Here is a 15,855-nt window from a genome sequence, read left to right as displayed (position 1 = left end):
CCTATGCCAGCCTTAACTCAGCTTTATGTCGGTCTCAGCGGGGGATGAAGTTCTTGTGAAACAGGATAGAAGGACAGGCATGCAAGGAAAAAAACAACAACATGCCGCTTCATTTCTCAGAAAACGAATGTTATCTCTTCCTGCTCCTCCTCCAGAAGCAGCCATTTCTGATTCCTGAGATAAAACCAACTGTTTTTTCTGTTCCTCCTTCCTTTCCCAAGCTCTGCTTGCACAGCAGCTCCTCTGCTGCAGTGCTCGTGGGCAGCTGGGAGCTCAGGGAGGTGCCTTCCAGCTCCTTCCTCCTCCTCACCACCTTTCCTGCTCCTCTGTCTCCCCAGAACCCCTCCTGAGCACAGTGTGCCAGGACAGCCTCTGGTTTTCTATTCATTTTCCATTGATTGTGTAAAATCCATTTGAGGGCTCGGGTTTTCCTCACTAATTTTGTCATATTCTCTTATTCCCTTACTCTTCCTGAGAGAAGAGAAAGTTCTTACAGGTTGATTTTCCAGACCAGCTGCATGTCAATAAACAATTACACAACATTTACTTACTGCAAAGGAAAAAAGCCTGCAGTAATCTATTGGGAGGGGGGGGGGGGGGGGGGGGGAGGTAGGGATCATCTTTTCATGCCTCAACGATGGAGTTCTGCTGGCTGAGCTCATAGCAGCATCTGCAGTGGAAACAGTTAATATTTGTGTTTAAAAAAAAAAAAACAACACATGAACATGAGACTAAGGTAGAACGTTTAAAAATAACTGTTCTTGATGTTGCTACAGAGACCTTTATTATAGCCATAGTACGTGATGTGCATTGATTACATTCCACATAAGTAGCGTTTTCTCGCTCAGACTAGTAGGAACTGACAGTACTCCCACTTGTATGAGACAGTATGAAGAAGCATGCAGGCTGTGGCAGAAAGGAGGTGTGCTTGGCTTTTCAACTCTTAAAAACTGTAAGTGTGCAGTTTTAGTACTCTACTGACTGTTTCTTGCCCTTGCAGATGTCCCTTGTTTAACGCATCCTGCCTTTTCTATAGCAGAAGTGTGTAGGGTTGTAGCAATGCTGGTGATAAACATAGCGATCCCACCATAACCAGAAGGGCTATAATTCATGTGGTTGGCAGTGCATGCATTTGCAGCTCCCTGTTAAATCTGAGTAGTTTCAACACATTACATTCAAATACAAAAATATACTGACTGCTTGAAAGACTGCGTTTGCCTTTGAGCTGGCTTGATTAGACTACAGTACTGAAGGCAGAAAATGCATTGCTTGTTCCCATACACATGGGCTCCTTCATAAAAATGCTGTTGAGAAAATGCTGCTGATCAGAAGCTGTTAAGTCAAAATCTTGGCAAAAAAAAAAAAATATATATATATATCACCATATTCTAAGCTTTGCTCATTCCAATAAAAACAACAGTGGATGGAAATGAAGCCCTCGAAGAACTTCAGTTTCACTTTTATATGACAGTTTTCATCTCTCTGAGTTTCTTAGTATTGACTTGGATTAAATAACCTTGTATGGATGAGAATTTTTTTGCAGAAATGATTCAGGAAGCCAAGCTGCTTTGGGGCTTAATTCATAGAAGTTTCAGATTTCATATTGAAAATATTTACTTCAGTTTTTCCATTTGCTAGACAGACAGCTCAATAAGTAAATTCAAGTACAAGTGCATAACGCAGCACTTCGGGCAGCTGTGGTTTTACAGCCATGCTTCTAAAACTGTTGGAAGAACTGCAGTTGGTGGGTAGAATTTATAAGTGATTTGCTGAGGTGCTGAGGGCAGCAGACAAAGTTCCTCCCTTCTGTCAGCCTGCAGATCTGAATTCTGCCTTTTCAGATGGTCCGCCCTTCAGTACATGACTGAAGCCTGTCCTAAAATGGGAAAATTATCCTTTGGTTAAGAATGATTTGAATTCTTTTCTCCGTCAGAAGTTTGGAACTGAACGTGAAGGACACAGATTTAACTCAGCACTGCCAGAGGTTTTTGTCTACTATTTTTACTGATAATCCCAATGTTAGAGGAAAAGAAGATCCCAAAGTCCCAAATCTGAAGCTGGGGTGTACACAGGTTTGCAACTATTAGTGTCACTGAAAGTCTTCAGGCCGTGTCCTTACGCTGCTTGAGTTTGTGCAAGAACGTGTTGTGATAAAGCTACCTGCTTAAAGGCTGGTCACGTGAGTCCTCATGCTCTATCTTTTTGTTCTTTGACTCCAGAAAATCAATACAGGCACAGGAAGTCGGTTGTAAAACCCTGTTACCAGGGAGGAACGGAAACAAGACGGTGAATTAACGTTTCTATTTGCTGTTCCCTTGCCTGCTGCCAATGCAAAGCAAACCAACCTACTGCTCTGGACGAGTTCATCCCTAAAGTGTGCATCAGCTCTTCAGACGTTGAGCCCTTCCACAAATTCGAAATTGTTTTTAATGCAGTTTACTGAGGCTTCTTGTGTCAGCCAAGGGCTGATTTGGAATAATTGAGGAAGAGAGCCAAGCATTAAAAAAAAAATTAAAATCTGAGGTTGTGGCACATCTGAGACATATTGATCATCATGTAATTAAACTTGAAATGTATTAGGGGAAGTAGCTAAAACAATCCTCAGCTCTAAGAGAGCTGACGTGGGAACAGGTAAGAGGGCCTTGGGGAGGCTGCCTTATGAGGGATGGCAAAACTATTTCAGAAAATGTACAGGAAAGTTGCATGAGAGAGTGCTAAATGACAAATGTGGTAACAATAATCCCAAACTTTTCACTTTCTGAAGATTAAGAGAGCTATCATTTACATGAAAACCAGAAGCCAGGGAAGCAGATGCAGCACGAAGGAGCATACGTGTGACAAATCTCACTTGTGTCTGAATTAAAGAGCAGTTCCTGGACTTAAAATGCAATGGCAGGCTGCAAATAAAGGAAATCTTCCATTTGCCTTGGATACTGGTAATATAAAAAGACTGAATTTGTTACATCTACATTTAAAATGACTTTTTTTTTTTTTTTCATTTTAAATCTTGGATAAGCTATCTCAGAGCTACAGTTCCTAAGAGGAGGATCTTGTTTCATGACATAATAAAAGCCAGGGTCTGGTGAGATAGCAACAGAATCCCTAATTAAGAGACAGGATACTCTAAGCTTGAACATGAGCCTCTTGAAGTAAGTATCCAAAGCACCTTTACATCCAAAATGTTAAGCTCTTGATTAAACAAGTATAAAGTACTTTTGATGATAATTAAAGATGAGCTTCAGTCAAAATATTGGCTTTGTGTTAGGGCCAAACTAAACCTTGGCATTTGAACCCTCATTATCATTTGTTTTGACACATTCTGATCAGAACTATTTGGGCCCTATTAATAACCATCTCAAGTGCTTTACTTGTTGCAGCAAAGATGGCACAATCAGTCAAAGTATCCCTGGTATCCCTCAAATTCTCAGTCATCCTCATTAAAAATAGCTAGCAGTTGGTGAAGTGGGGAGCAGAGGAATATCGCCCATCTGAACTGTACTTGAGGGACCTGGAAATGAATACTGATGCAGAAGAGAGATGGACGACAGATCAGATGGAAAGAAGCCTTCGTGTGGGGAGCAGTGGGAGGTGGGGGTGAGCTCTTTCTATATTGCAATCTGCTTCTTCAAAGGGCAGAAGAAACACTGGGGGGAAAAGAAGACAATCTAGGTGGCATCAAAGAAAGTCTGACATGCTTTAAAGCTTCAGTGTTTTTAATGAGGTTCACTCCAGTAAAATGAAGAACCACCTAATAAGTAGGCGACCTTGTGCTTGGCAGAGTTCAAAGCCAGAAGTGCAGGCAGTCCTAATCACTGTATTTCTTTTTGTTCTTCTCACGGATCTTCAGAACCAGACCAGACAGCTGTAGTGCTCTCTCGATGGTAGAACCCTCAGGACAGTTGAAAGGAAGGGATGTACCACAGCAATCTGTCATCAGTGCAACTTCCAGCAATCTTTGTAGCTAACAGATCACAGTGGATTTTCTTTCTCCTCATGAATTTACCTAATCACTTTCTAAATCCTGTTTCATGCAGTACTGTGAGAATGATAATCTAATTTTGGTCTCTAAGACATGAAATACAAAAACAATAGGAGGCCCAGGAAAGAATGAAGCCATTTTGCCAACAGATATTACAAAAACATGCAACAATTATAGCACATTGACGAAGAAAATTACTAAAACCGCTAATTACAAAATAACCCAGCATTTCCTGCTGTGAAAATGAATTTGTTATTTAGACCACTTCACTGTTTTTGATAAATCACCACCTGTAATTGCTTTTCTAAGCTCGTGATAGGGGTATTTCTCTATTTGGTGCCATGATGTCAAATTGAAAGAGTACCTTTTCGACTGGTCGCATTGTCTAGGGTTAAATAGAAAACCTTTCCAAACTCTTCTTCACTCCAAGATTTTTGTATCAGTCATGGATGAGAAGAAAAAAGACAAATGTCACCACTCTTTGCCTAGCTGTGAGAAATTCACTGCCTGTGAAGTTATGCTACTTGTTCTCTGCTACAATACTAACTTTCATGTATTTTGCAATCCCTGTCTATCTCTGTTGTAATTTCTTGCAAAGTGTTGAAAATGTAAAGCTCTACACTCACAATTGCCCCACAATCTGATTTACAAACTAAAAGAATATACCTGGGCTTTTCTGAGTATTTTTCTTGCTTACATATAGGTGAGATATTCCCTTTAACAAATAATCCTCATATTAAAAAAAAAACAAGAACCAACCACGCATACCAGGTCTAACTTATGCATGTGCAGCATCCTATTTAATAATTTACAGCTGTGCAAAGAACAAGCAGGTGAGTGTATTCCATACAGCTGCACAAAGCTCTGCGTAACCAGAGCGGAAACGGAATGACTGCACGCACCTTTCTATTTATCCAGACCTCTAGAAAACGCAAACAGCAAATTCTAAAGTGAAGCCAAAGCCATGCATGCCTCGAGGCCCTTTCCAGATGGTATGAAGACGAGCCCTTTTCCCTCCCTTTTACATGACGTGATTTTGCTTCCTCTCGGATCATCTCAGCCCTACTTACCGTTACACAACGTTTTTTGCACCCACGTTAACGTTATTTGCTGCTAATTCTGATATTCTGTCGTCATCAGTGAAAATGCTGAAACCCTCCCAGTTCTTGTTCATGACGTGTCTCCGAGATTACACAGCCCTCGATAAAAATGTCCCTGGGAAAGGATAAAAGCGATTACTGAGCTCAGTGCTTCAGACCCTTAAGCTGCCACCAGGTGCATCAAATGTGCCAGTTTTTCTCTTCTGCTTGCTTAACAGAGGAAAAAGCTCAAATGAACGTTTATCTGATGTTCCTCCTGACCCCAAACTAAAGCTGTTATTGCCTCTCTGAATATATTATTCCATTCCTGTAAAGCCATTTAGTTGCAAATTCAACATTTTCTTATTGCATATGCCCACATTAGCCATGGTAAAGGCCTGTAACAGGGCAGATGCAGTTCTGTCCCAATGACCTCTCTGGTATTTCTATAGAAATGCTCTGTTAAACACCCAGGCATTTCAACTTCCAGTCACAAGACCTATAAAAAATTCATACACCGAATCTCTGGTTTCAAACCACAGCTCTGCATCATTAAGAGCTTTTCAATCCTCCCACCCCACAGACGTTATGAAGAAGGGGGGAGGGCGGCTCTACCTTCCCAGTGCTTAACCCTCACATCTTCTGCTCCTCCTGCCTGCAATTTTAACCAGCTCTGGGTGGAGGCTGGCAAACACGTGTGAGCTGCAGAGCACACAACCAGGCTGATATCCCATCACCCCCAACAGAGCTTAAGAACGTGTTCGCATTTTGAGATCTGCCCCAAACTTCTCAGCGGGAAGCAGCAAAGGGGCTTCTAAGGAACCCCGGCACCTCCGTGCATCTCTTGCTCTTTCCAGAGGGCTTTCACTCAGAACCCACCAGCCGGCTCCTCGTCTCCGAACGCCGCCCCTCGCTGACAGCCCCGTCCCGTCCCCTGACAGCCACCCGCCGCCCCTCCATACCCGCCCCGCAGCCATTCCGGACGCCCCAAACCCCCTCCCGCTGCTCCCACCCCCGCGCATGCGCACGCCGCACAGTGACGCCATACCGCCCGGCGCCGTGACGCTCTCTACGGGGCCTTCCCTTCTCCGCCAATAGCATCGCGCGGAGGGCGGGCTGGCCCCGCCCCCTCCGCCCCTGCTGCCGCCGCCGCCGCCGCCGCCGGGCCGCCGCGGGGTGGACCCGGATGAGGCGGCGGCGCGCGAGGAGCGGCGGCCGGCAGCCGGCAGCCTCGGGCCGTTAAGCGTGGGGCCGTGAGGGGAGGGAGGCGCGCTGGGGGGCGAGGATGCTGCCGGTGTACACCATCCTGCTCTCGGCGCTGGCCGGCTGTCTCCTCACGCTGCTGTTGCAGCTACTGCTCCTCTATAGGAAAGCCCCGCAGCCCCCCGGGGGGATCGGAGCCGAGGACGGCCTCGTCTACGCCCGCGTCGCGGCCGGCCGCAGCCTGAAGGACTATCTGCATGGCACCGAACCCGTGGGCGGCCAGGCGGCCCTGGAGCCGGCCCCGGCCACGGCCACGGCCTCGGCCTCGGCCCCCGCCGCCTCAGCTCCCTCGGCGGGCCCGGAGCCCGGCACCAAGCCGGCCCAGCAGCCGGAGCCCGGCCCGGAGCCTTCATCCAGCGAGGAGACGTGCCATTTCCTCAACGCCATCTTCCTCTTCCTCTTCAGGGAGCTCCGGGACACGGCCCTGGTGAGGAACTGGGTGACCAAAAAGATCAAGGTGGAGTTCGAAGAGCTGCTGCAGACCAAAATGACGGGGAAGGTGTTGGAGGGGCTGAGCCTCCGGGACGTGTATCTGGGCAATGTCCTGCCCGTCTTCAAGGCCGTCCGGCTCATCCGGCCCGTGGTGTGCAGTGAGGAGGGCTGCCCCGAGGAGCTGGGCTTCGAGGTGGACCTGGAGTACAACGGCGGCTTCCACCTGGCCATCGACGCAGACCTGGTCTTTGGCAAGTCGGCCTACCTCTTTGTCAAGCTGTCCCGAGTGATGGGCAAGCTGAAGCTGGTCTTCACGCGCCTGCCCTTCACGCACTGGTACTTCTCCTTCATGGATGACCCCCTTATTGTCTTCGAAGTCAAGTCGCAGTTTGAAGGGAGGCCCATGCCTCAGCTCACTTCCATCATTGTCAACCAGTTCAAGAAGGTTATCAAGCGCAAGCACACCCTGCCCAATTACAAAATCAGGTAAGAGATGGCCTGTGCCCAGAACGTTATTTGGGGAGGAGCGTGTTGGAGTTGGTGTTGTGTTCTTAATAGGTAAAGAGAGACTTCCGTTGGTATTTCTGCATTTGGGGTGCTTGTGCATCGCTTATTGATAACGCTTTCTATGAAGTTAGGCATGGATTTACAATTGCAACAGGTGGAAAAAGCCATTGCACAATGAAAATGTAACAAGCCCCAAAACACACAGAACTAAGTGCTGGAAACAGTAGGTACCCGGAATTCTTGGGTCCTGTCAGGTGTCCAACAACAGGATTGTGATCACCTCTGGGAAAGGCAGAAGGCTGGCTCTGTGGGACAGCACTTGGCTTGGAGGTGGTCTGCTGCTGCTGGTGAGCCCCCTTGGCCAGAGCTGTGGCTGATACTTGTCCAGGGAGACAAGGGTTTTGTTGCTTTATGTGAGACAGGAATAAGCCCTCTCTCTAGGGAATGTTTCTGGAATCACATGATAAGCAGTGTCCTCCTCCTTCCGGTTTGCTTTATTTCTTCAGCAACTTTTCTGAAATGTAATAGTTGATAGAGGATTTATTGTTACTATTGTGGTAAAGCTTTGGGGATCTACTTGTTTGTTTGTTTAAGGAAGCTGAAATGTTTTCTGTCTGTAAAGGCAGATGCTGCAGTAGTATAATGCAAAGTTCAGGGATGTTTCTGTAGCAGAAGTGGCAGGTGGCATCATTTTGATTCCACCTTGAGTTCTGATTTGAAAAAAAAAAATACTGCCTTGCCTCTGTCAAGGTATACAATGTTCCCCTTATCAAGTATCTTAACACTCTTAGGATACGATGTTTCCTTTCTCTCTGGTTCATTTCTTGTAGTTCTTGTTATATGTTAAGGAAGGATTTTTGTTTACTACATTCTTCTCCAGTAAGCATTTTCTCTGAGATTCTTCAGGTATGAGTAACTGAAAATGCCTGTTTGAAATGTAATTAGCAGTGTCATAATTTTTTAAAGCCTTTTCAGCTGGTTCTTCTGCAGTCTAATTTAGAAGGGTTCTCATGAAGGTGGATGTGTAAAATTTCCAAGACTTGGAAAGTCCCCAGAGGGCAGTAGTTAGTTTCTTAAAGTAATGCAGTGGTCCTTTAAGATTTCAGGGTACTGAATTGCTGTCTGGAAGGCCCTGGGCAACACTGAAACTGTCAAGACCAAGGTTGCTTCCATCCTTTTACTGTTTTAGAAAGGGACTGAAGCTGCTAAATGTGGAAAAGAACCCAAAGAGAAGGCTGGGAGAGCACAGCCTCAGTGGCAGTGAGCATTCTCAGTGTACCTAGAAAGAGCAAGTAGAGCAAATAATCTTTATGCTTCCCAGACAAGTTTCTAGCCTGTTTGTGGAAGCAATGATGATGTGCTCTTCCCCTTAGCAGCAGGAGAAAGGCTTCTTAGCTTTTCCTTTGGGAGATTCACCTGGACAGTTGGGCTTTGTTTTTGTATGGACGTAGAGGATTGTCAATATATTTCTCAAATGTTCTGCAGCATTCGGCATGTGGGAGCCACTGGCATGTTAAAGAGACTGGAGGGGAGAAAGGAAAGAAGCAGAGCTCAGTGTTTGGGCCAGAAACGAGTAGAAGTATATGAAGACAGAAGCTGACTGACACTGAGGACAGTACAAGACACATACATTGTTGTAAAACTAAGAAGAGTTAACTTATTTTTAGAATGTTCTCTTTAACTTGTCAGGAGTTGGGAATTTGAGAATTCTTGAGAGGAAAACATTGTCACAGCTCATTCTCACGCTGGATAGTTGGCTTGTTTGTACAGAGTGGCAGATGTTCAGTGGTACCCAACCCCATGTTTGGTGCTTTTGTCCTTTACGTTTTGTTTCACGTTCTGAATATGAAATTCTGACCCACTGTGTTGCAATGGGGGGGAAGGTGGGAGACTGAGCTTAAAGCCTGTTTATGAAATTACCTTAAGTAAGGAAGACTGGGTCATTGGCATTCGAACTGTTTAGAACTTTGCCTTTGACATTTCCTAGTGGGACTGCAAACCCATTCCATCATGGGGATCTTTAGGCTTATTATCCATGAACCCTTTGGCTGTCCACATGCACCCAAAATTTTGTCGAGCATACTGTATGAGGTTTTTTTAGCTGGATCCCTAGACAGCAGAAGCAACTAACAGACAAGTAGTGACAGTGCACTCTTACGTGATGGTATAGTTGAGAATTAAGGCATTCAGGCTTATGTGATACGGAGAATTAATGTGGAAAATCTAGTTCCCTGTTAAAAAGATGCAATACTTGGCATTTTTAACAGATATACTTACATGGCTAGTGTATTCTTAGAAATATTCCTTACCAAAGAGTATAAGGAAGTCAGGACAGTTTCACAACTGCTTAACAACCTGCTACCTTCCTTAAAACTGAGAATGTGCTCATCCTCTCTCCATTCTTTTCATATGGTCTATATGCTTCCTGGTTAATACCTGGTGCTTGCTTCTGTGTTTAGTTCAAAGCCTCTTGCTCAAGTAGCTGTAAATAAATCTTTGAATAGCAGTAATTACAACCCTGTAAGCAAAAGCACTTGGAGTGTAGGAAGTTCTCTTTCCAGCTGGTTAAAAGGGTTTGTTGTCCTGACAGTTTCCATATTGCGTCCACAAAGGAGTTTTAACTTTAAGATGATAAGTAGTGTTAAAATTAAAAATACGCTATTTTTGTTGTCTTTTATATTTGGCAACTTTTAGAGAGTTATTGCTGGTGAATGGCCTAAGAAGAGAAGTTCTGCCAATAGTTGATTTTTGAACTCTCTGTCACTAAGTTAGAGTAAGACAAATCCCCCTTCTTATGTTATTTAATTGTAAAATATTACATTAGAAAAAGCACACGTGTGTTCTGTCTTCACGTACATACTGGATGTCTCCATTGACAGGTTACCACAGCCATCCTTTTGTTATCTTCCCAGATACGTACCAAATTTTAGGCAACAAAACAGTGATTACTAATACCATCTTCCTTCATATCACCCATTGCCAAGAGTGCCTTTGTGCACTGCACACAGCTGCAGTGTGACTGTGGAATAAGACCTCGAGCATTCCTGATGCGCTCTGCCTATCTACAAGGGGAGGCAATGTAGAGTATTGTTTCAAAATTCACTTAACATAGCATGTACAAGTTTCTCTACGAAAGCAATTGTCTACTGATTGAAAAAGGAAGGATGCTGTTTGTCTAAGCAAATAAGTAGTAATTTGTGTTTTATTCTAATAGTGTGTAATTGCTTTGCTTTGGCTCTTGGAGAAATGTATTTATATCTGGTAAATGCTCATTTTGAAGCAATTGCCATTCAGTGCAGAGCAGCTATCTCACGTGGTAGAGGCCGGTTGCATTCCTGGAAGGGAGGCTGCCAGTAAAATTCAGTGAATAGTGGGGTGGGTTTTTTTTTCAGTCCTTGTTGAATGAGGGGTCTGTGCAATTCACTCGGAAATAGCAAGAATTATTACTGTTCTATAGCTAACTTTAATGTTTTTGTTGCTTTGCTATAGAAATGCAAGCAGCTTGCTTTTCTGAAACCTGTTATCTGTTAGCGAAGCATCTTGTGCAAATGTGTTCTTCCTTTTCTTCCAATACACGTGAGTTTTGGTTCACCTCTGAGAAAAGAGGTAATTGTGGATCGTCCATTTACCCACCAGCTGTGTTCTGCCATCCCAGAATCTCTGCTACTGGCACTCTCTGGGTCCAGTGAGTCATACCCACCAGCACACTTTGACCCATCACTGGATTTTTTGTGTAGGCTTCTTTTGCTACACAATGCTGATAGATGCCAGTCACCAGCATGCAGAGGAGTTTATAGAGCAGACTGAATCCAAGCTGTCATTTCTCATAGTACGCTCTCAAACAGTTCTGCAGAAGTAGTACCACAGACATTTTGATATGTTGGTTTTGACTTCTATATCGTGTCCTTTTAATAGTAGGCTAAAGTGATTAACGCTGGGCTGTGGTTACTAGCATTGCCATAGCACACTTAATGTTTCGAGGTAGGTAGCAAGGACTGTTTCAAGTGTGTGTCTTCTTGCTTGTTTGTGCTGTCGGAGGTGTTACAGGTTCACTTCTTAGTTCTCTAATGAGCTTACGTCTTGCTCATTAATCTGCTTATTGGTGGCAACCTTGCTATTTCATGCCAGGTGTGTAGTTACACTAATTACACTGTATTCACAAGCCTGTTCGTAAGTCAGCTATAGTTCTATTGGTTTGTACAGGTTCTGATTTCTCTGTGCAGGTTTCAGGGAGCTCTGGTTCTTTTTTCATTTTGGTTGGTGTTTTTTGTTTTTGTTTTTGTTTTGTTTTTTTTTTTTTGGCTCTTGACGACTGAAATACACATTTCTGTAACAAACACACAGGAAGAGTTTTGTATCTATAAAGGGAAAGGAGGAAGTAGTTGCAAATTATTTTCCTTCCAGAAGTGAATTTCAAAGTATTTCCCCATCAGTGATGTCAAGATTCTGGCAGCCTCTGTTTTTCCCTGAGTTTAAGGTCTTTCAAGTTCATCCATTTAGGTCCTAAGCAGCTTACGTATTGTCAAAGCACTGGGGGAGTTCTGTGTATTTTAAGAACACTTTGTATCTCTATTCCTTATAGTAAAAAAGAACTCTAATATTTCCGTATGGATATTAGGTTGTTTGAGGAAGTGCATTTAGCTTTAATTTAGTGCATGCTATCAGAGTGGAGTCGCTCTTTCTTAGAAGTAATCTCACAAAGGATTACTTCAACATTTTTATGTTTGGTATTAATTAAGTGACCACCTGAAGTCTTTTCCAATGTGAATTATCCTTCCAGCTGGTCATTTGCAATATAATTAGTTATGTTAAATAGTTTTCTGCTTTATTTGTAAGCTGGAGCTCTATTGAATGTCACTGGCAAGAACCATTAGACAAACTTATTTTGATTTACCATTATAGAATGCAATTTGGGGGTTACACAGCAGTTTCTTATTTTTGGCAAAACTGAAGCTGAGAGGTAATGCAAGTAGCTATTGATTATGGAATGTTTCTTATAGTACGGATGACTTCATAATTTGGCAGTAGAGGTATTGGAAGAAGCATGAAATTAAATATACCTATATTATTCATAAGATGAAGTTATTCTAACCAGAAATCCTCATTGTGAGCATTTCTGATTTAAGAAATCAGCTGTCAGCAGAAATACCTACTTTATAGCTTCTGCAAAGTTAGAGGATGTGGAGGTTCTTTTCCCGAGTGGATTTGTGCTGTAGTTGTGATATGAACCTATCCTACCAGTTAGATCTGTAGGGATGCACCTATTTGAATGAAGTTCCTGTTCTGCTAGAAGGAAAGAATTATTATTCTGTTATTATATCACCATGCCTCTGCCTATTCTAGGCAGAAAAATAAAAAGGAGCCTTTTTAAAGTCTACAAAACCAGGTGATAGAGAAGCGCTGTAATGCTTGTGGGTTTTCAGATTGTTCCGGAGAGGTGATGTTCTAAATGATGCCAGTACAGAGACTTGTTCTGCTGCTGACAGAGCGGTGATAATTGGGATCAGTAGATCTGTCTGTAGACAGCAGTTTCATGCTTGGAAGATTATCTTTGTAGTGCATGGACAAGTAAGGATTTATTTGTACAGAACGTAGAGAAGTGGATCTGCTGGTAACATGACACATAGTAAACAAACCTGAGCCCTGGAACCTTAAATATGTTGTTTTCTTCTTCAAAGTGCTGCAGGTACAGAAGGGAGCTGTGTATAGTACTGAGCTTTTGTGCCTTCACTTCGGCACTGGGTCTCCCTCAGAGGTCGTGTCTGGAGGATCAAGCTGATGTTGCTGCCCAGTGAGAACGAATACATTTCTTTTGTATTCAGCTGTCAGTTAAAATTACTTTATTTGACTGTCATAATTTATTTTTTTTTCTTAATGAAAGATGAAAAACGAAGATTAAAAGTACCACTGTAAAGGTAATTTATTTCAAAGCAAATATCAGTCATACAGGAGTTGCAGTACCAAGCTGTAAGCATCTAACCCACCTCTGAGTTGGGATGTGAGCCGGGCAGGGAGGGATGGTCAAGCGCTGGGGTTGGGTTATTCTGAATAACAGGCCACAGTACAGGCAGTTGTGTGCTCTTCAGTTTCCGTGGGTAGGTAGGAGCCTGGGCAAGTTCAATAGGCTGCAGTAGCAGCGGTGTAACTGTGCTGCTCCAGCTGGTAGGAAGCTTGGGCTCCGGCTGCTGCTGCGCTGCTGGAGCTGCTAATCCTTTCATGTTATGGGCTTTCAAAGGGAAACTGCTTGTTCTGCATTCCTGCACAGATTGCCTCAAGTCACCCAGTATGCTCCTGTGTTTACAGTTCATGTTCACGCTTGTTTGATTTAAAACTATTTCAACATTTGACTATTCTTGATATTATAGGAGAATTTAAATTTAGAACTGCTACTGCTAAAATGTGTACGAAGGGGACAATGTTACGTATGTAAGTGATTTGTTAGTTTAATGGATAAGCTGTGCCATCGTGATCTCTAAAGTACATCAATTGCTGTAATACAAAACCATTTGCACGGTGATCTCAAACTGCACTGTTGTCCAGAAGAAAGCAGTGACAGCCAGGAACAAGCAGCTTTTTCAGCAGGTTTTATTCTGGGTTCTGCATGAATATCACCACTTTGTTTGTAACAGTGGGTGAGTTTGCGTTTTGGAAATGACTGTGGATGCCAGTTTGCATGGCAGGGACTTGGAGTCATTATTTTGTACAAGCATTCCTCAGGCTGATGGTGACATACTAAGCCAAGCGTGCAACTCGGGCATTTCTTCAGTGGCATTGTTTCTGCTATAGTCACCTTTCTTCTAGTTAAAAACTTGCTGCTGGAATGTTGTGCATCTCAGTTCAGAGACATAAGGAAGATCCATACAAGTTTCTGAAACTTTTCTTGTCGTTATTTATCTTTACTCTGTAACAAATGGCAGTAATTTCAGTAGCCAAATAAATCTAAGCTAAAATACAGACCTTACTTCAAAATACTCTGTGTGAGATGAGAGAGAGGCTTTTCAACTCTGAGTTGGACTCCAGAGGGCTACTTTTTTCCCTGGCTACGTTTTTTCTTTATTGTGCAGCTGCTGTAATTTATTTTAGCCTTAGAACTACATGGGAACAGCTTACCTCTATAATTTATTGATTGCACTGTTCAGCTCGTAGCTACGCTGATGTTCAGCAGGATGGTGAGGAGCGGTGCACTCAGCCCTCTCCATTAAAGCTGATTTGTGTAATGGAAATTATTGCTGTGCTAGAACTCCAGCATTGTTTTCATGTTTCCAAAGACTTATCTGACACTGTAAAAATGTCTGCAAAAAAGGAGAATATTGCAGAGATCAGCTGATGATAGAGTTAATCGGACTATTACACGTGCTCAGGGACCGTAGTTAATTGCCAGATATGACTAGCATAAAGTCACATTTGGACAATCAGAAGGGTTTTTTCTTAGGAGAAATGTTGTGTTTGTTAAAATCTCAAATTACCCCAGCAAGTTCTATATTAAATTTAAAAAATACTTTAAAATATTGGGCAAAAATTGAGAAATAATTGGTGGACGTCTAATGGAAAACATAGTGCTGTATTTGTATCTTTTCCTTCGCCTCGTCTTAATGCTAAACCTCAGTGAATTTTCCTACATCAGTTTTAAACGCCAACATAGTTCTGGAAAATGCCCATTCAGAAGGAAATGGGTACAGGTATTGCGGTGTCTTTTATAATGGCACTAAGTACAAGATTATACTATGGCACACGTAATGAAGGTGTTGATACTTGGAGTAATGAATGACTGATTTTGCAAACTTTGAAACCTACCCCACCAGATAGATTTTTACACTGAGTTTTAAATATAAGCACTAAAGTAGGCTTTTACATGAATAGCGGTTGTGTAATAAGGGAGCTAAAGCATTATTCCTGTTTGCCTTAGCTAAAATAGGATGAGTGGAAGTTGAAGATCATAGTCTTGCAGCAACATGATAGAAGCCTTCATGGAACTGTTTGAATCACTGCTGTGAATGATCTGGTGTGGTGAACACTTCCAGAGCAATTAAACAGGGGAAATGATGCAGTCTGGTTCTGGAAACTTCACAACAGCTTGTTGGGTTTTGTTGTTGTTTTCCTGAATAATTCTGCATACTTCAGGCAATATGGCAGAATAAACAAAACAAAACTTCTGATGTTGCCAAGCAAAGAGCCCAGTGGGTTACAAGGGGAGGTGGGGTGGGAACAGCAGTGTTTGTCAGTAGTATTGTTTTAAAACAATAGCACAAAAACTCAGATTTTTCTGTTCTTTTGAAAGAAGAGCAAATTAGAGAAAATACCCAAATTCATTATGGGCATGCTGGGAGAAGGTTGTGGTAATTGGAGCAGCTGCTTCTTCCAGATGTGATCACAAGTCACAGCTAATGAGTGGTGCAGGTTTGTAAGGTGCAGGAATCTCTCCTGATAATTCATCTTGCACCACTTTCCTGTACGTGGTCATTAGCAGCAGTGCTGCAGGGCGCATCCAGATGGGACTGCTGTATTATTTGGGCTGCTTTGCTTACAGCAAGGGCGCTTTTCTAAACTGCTTTCAGTCACATGTCTCCCCAAGCAGAGCTGTCCCCAACTGGCAAG

The 15,855-nt window shown here is 43.1% G+C and overlaps 1 protein-coding gene and 2 long non-coding RNA genes across 4 annotated transcripts in view; 2 read left to right on the top strand and 1 right to left on the bottom strand.

Moving 5' to 3' along the window:
* The first annotated feature begins 618 nt into the window (after nucleotides 1-618).
* LOC121111169 lies at nucleotides 619-4,607 on the top strand. Its single transcript, XR_005860870.1, has 2 exons — nucleotides 619-952; nucleotides 2,220-4,607. It is a non-coding gene; the product is annotated as an uncharacterized LOC121111169 (long non-coding RNA).
* LOC107053729 lies at nucleotides 3,696-6,086 on the bottom strand. Of its 2 annotated transcripts, XR_005860865.2 has the most exons (3): nucleotides 5,938-6,086; nucleotides 5,050-5,194; nucleotides 3,696-3,961 (listed from the first exon to the last, which is right to left on the bottom strand). It is a non-coding gene; the product is annotated as an uncharacterized LOC107053729 (long non-coding RNA). The 2 variants fall into 2 exon arrangements; XR_001467263.3 differs by having other exon boundaries at nucleotides 5,050-6,086.
* Nucleotides 6,087-6,226: 140 nt separating this feature from the next.
* PDZD8 (PDZ domain containing 8) overlaps nucleotides 6,227-15,855 on the top strand; it is a 50,376-nt gene continuing 40,747 nt past the window's right edge. The window contains exon 1 of the mRNA XM_426541.7: nucleotides 6,227-7,239. Within this exon, the coding sequence (XP_426541.3) occupies nucleotides 6,344-7,239 (896 nt within the window). The 5' untranslated portion in view covers nucleotides 6,227-6,343. The remainder of the gene's footprint in view (nucleotides 7,240-15,855) is intronic.

Source organism: Gallus gallus, chromosome 6 (genome assembly GCF_016699485.2).
Source record: "Gallus gallus isolate bGalGal1 chromosome 6, bGalGal1.mat.broiler.GRCg7b, whole genome shotgun sequence".
In the NCBI taxonomy this organism is placed as follows: Eukaryota; Metazoa; Chordata; class Aves; order Galliformes; family Phasianidae; genus Gallus; species Gallus gallus.
This window is presented reverse-complemented; position numbering and strand designations above follow the sequence as displayed.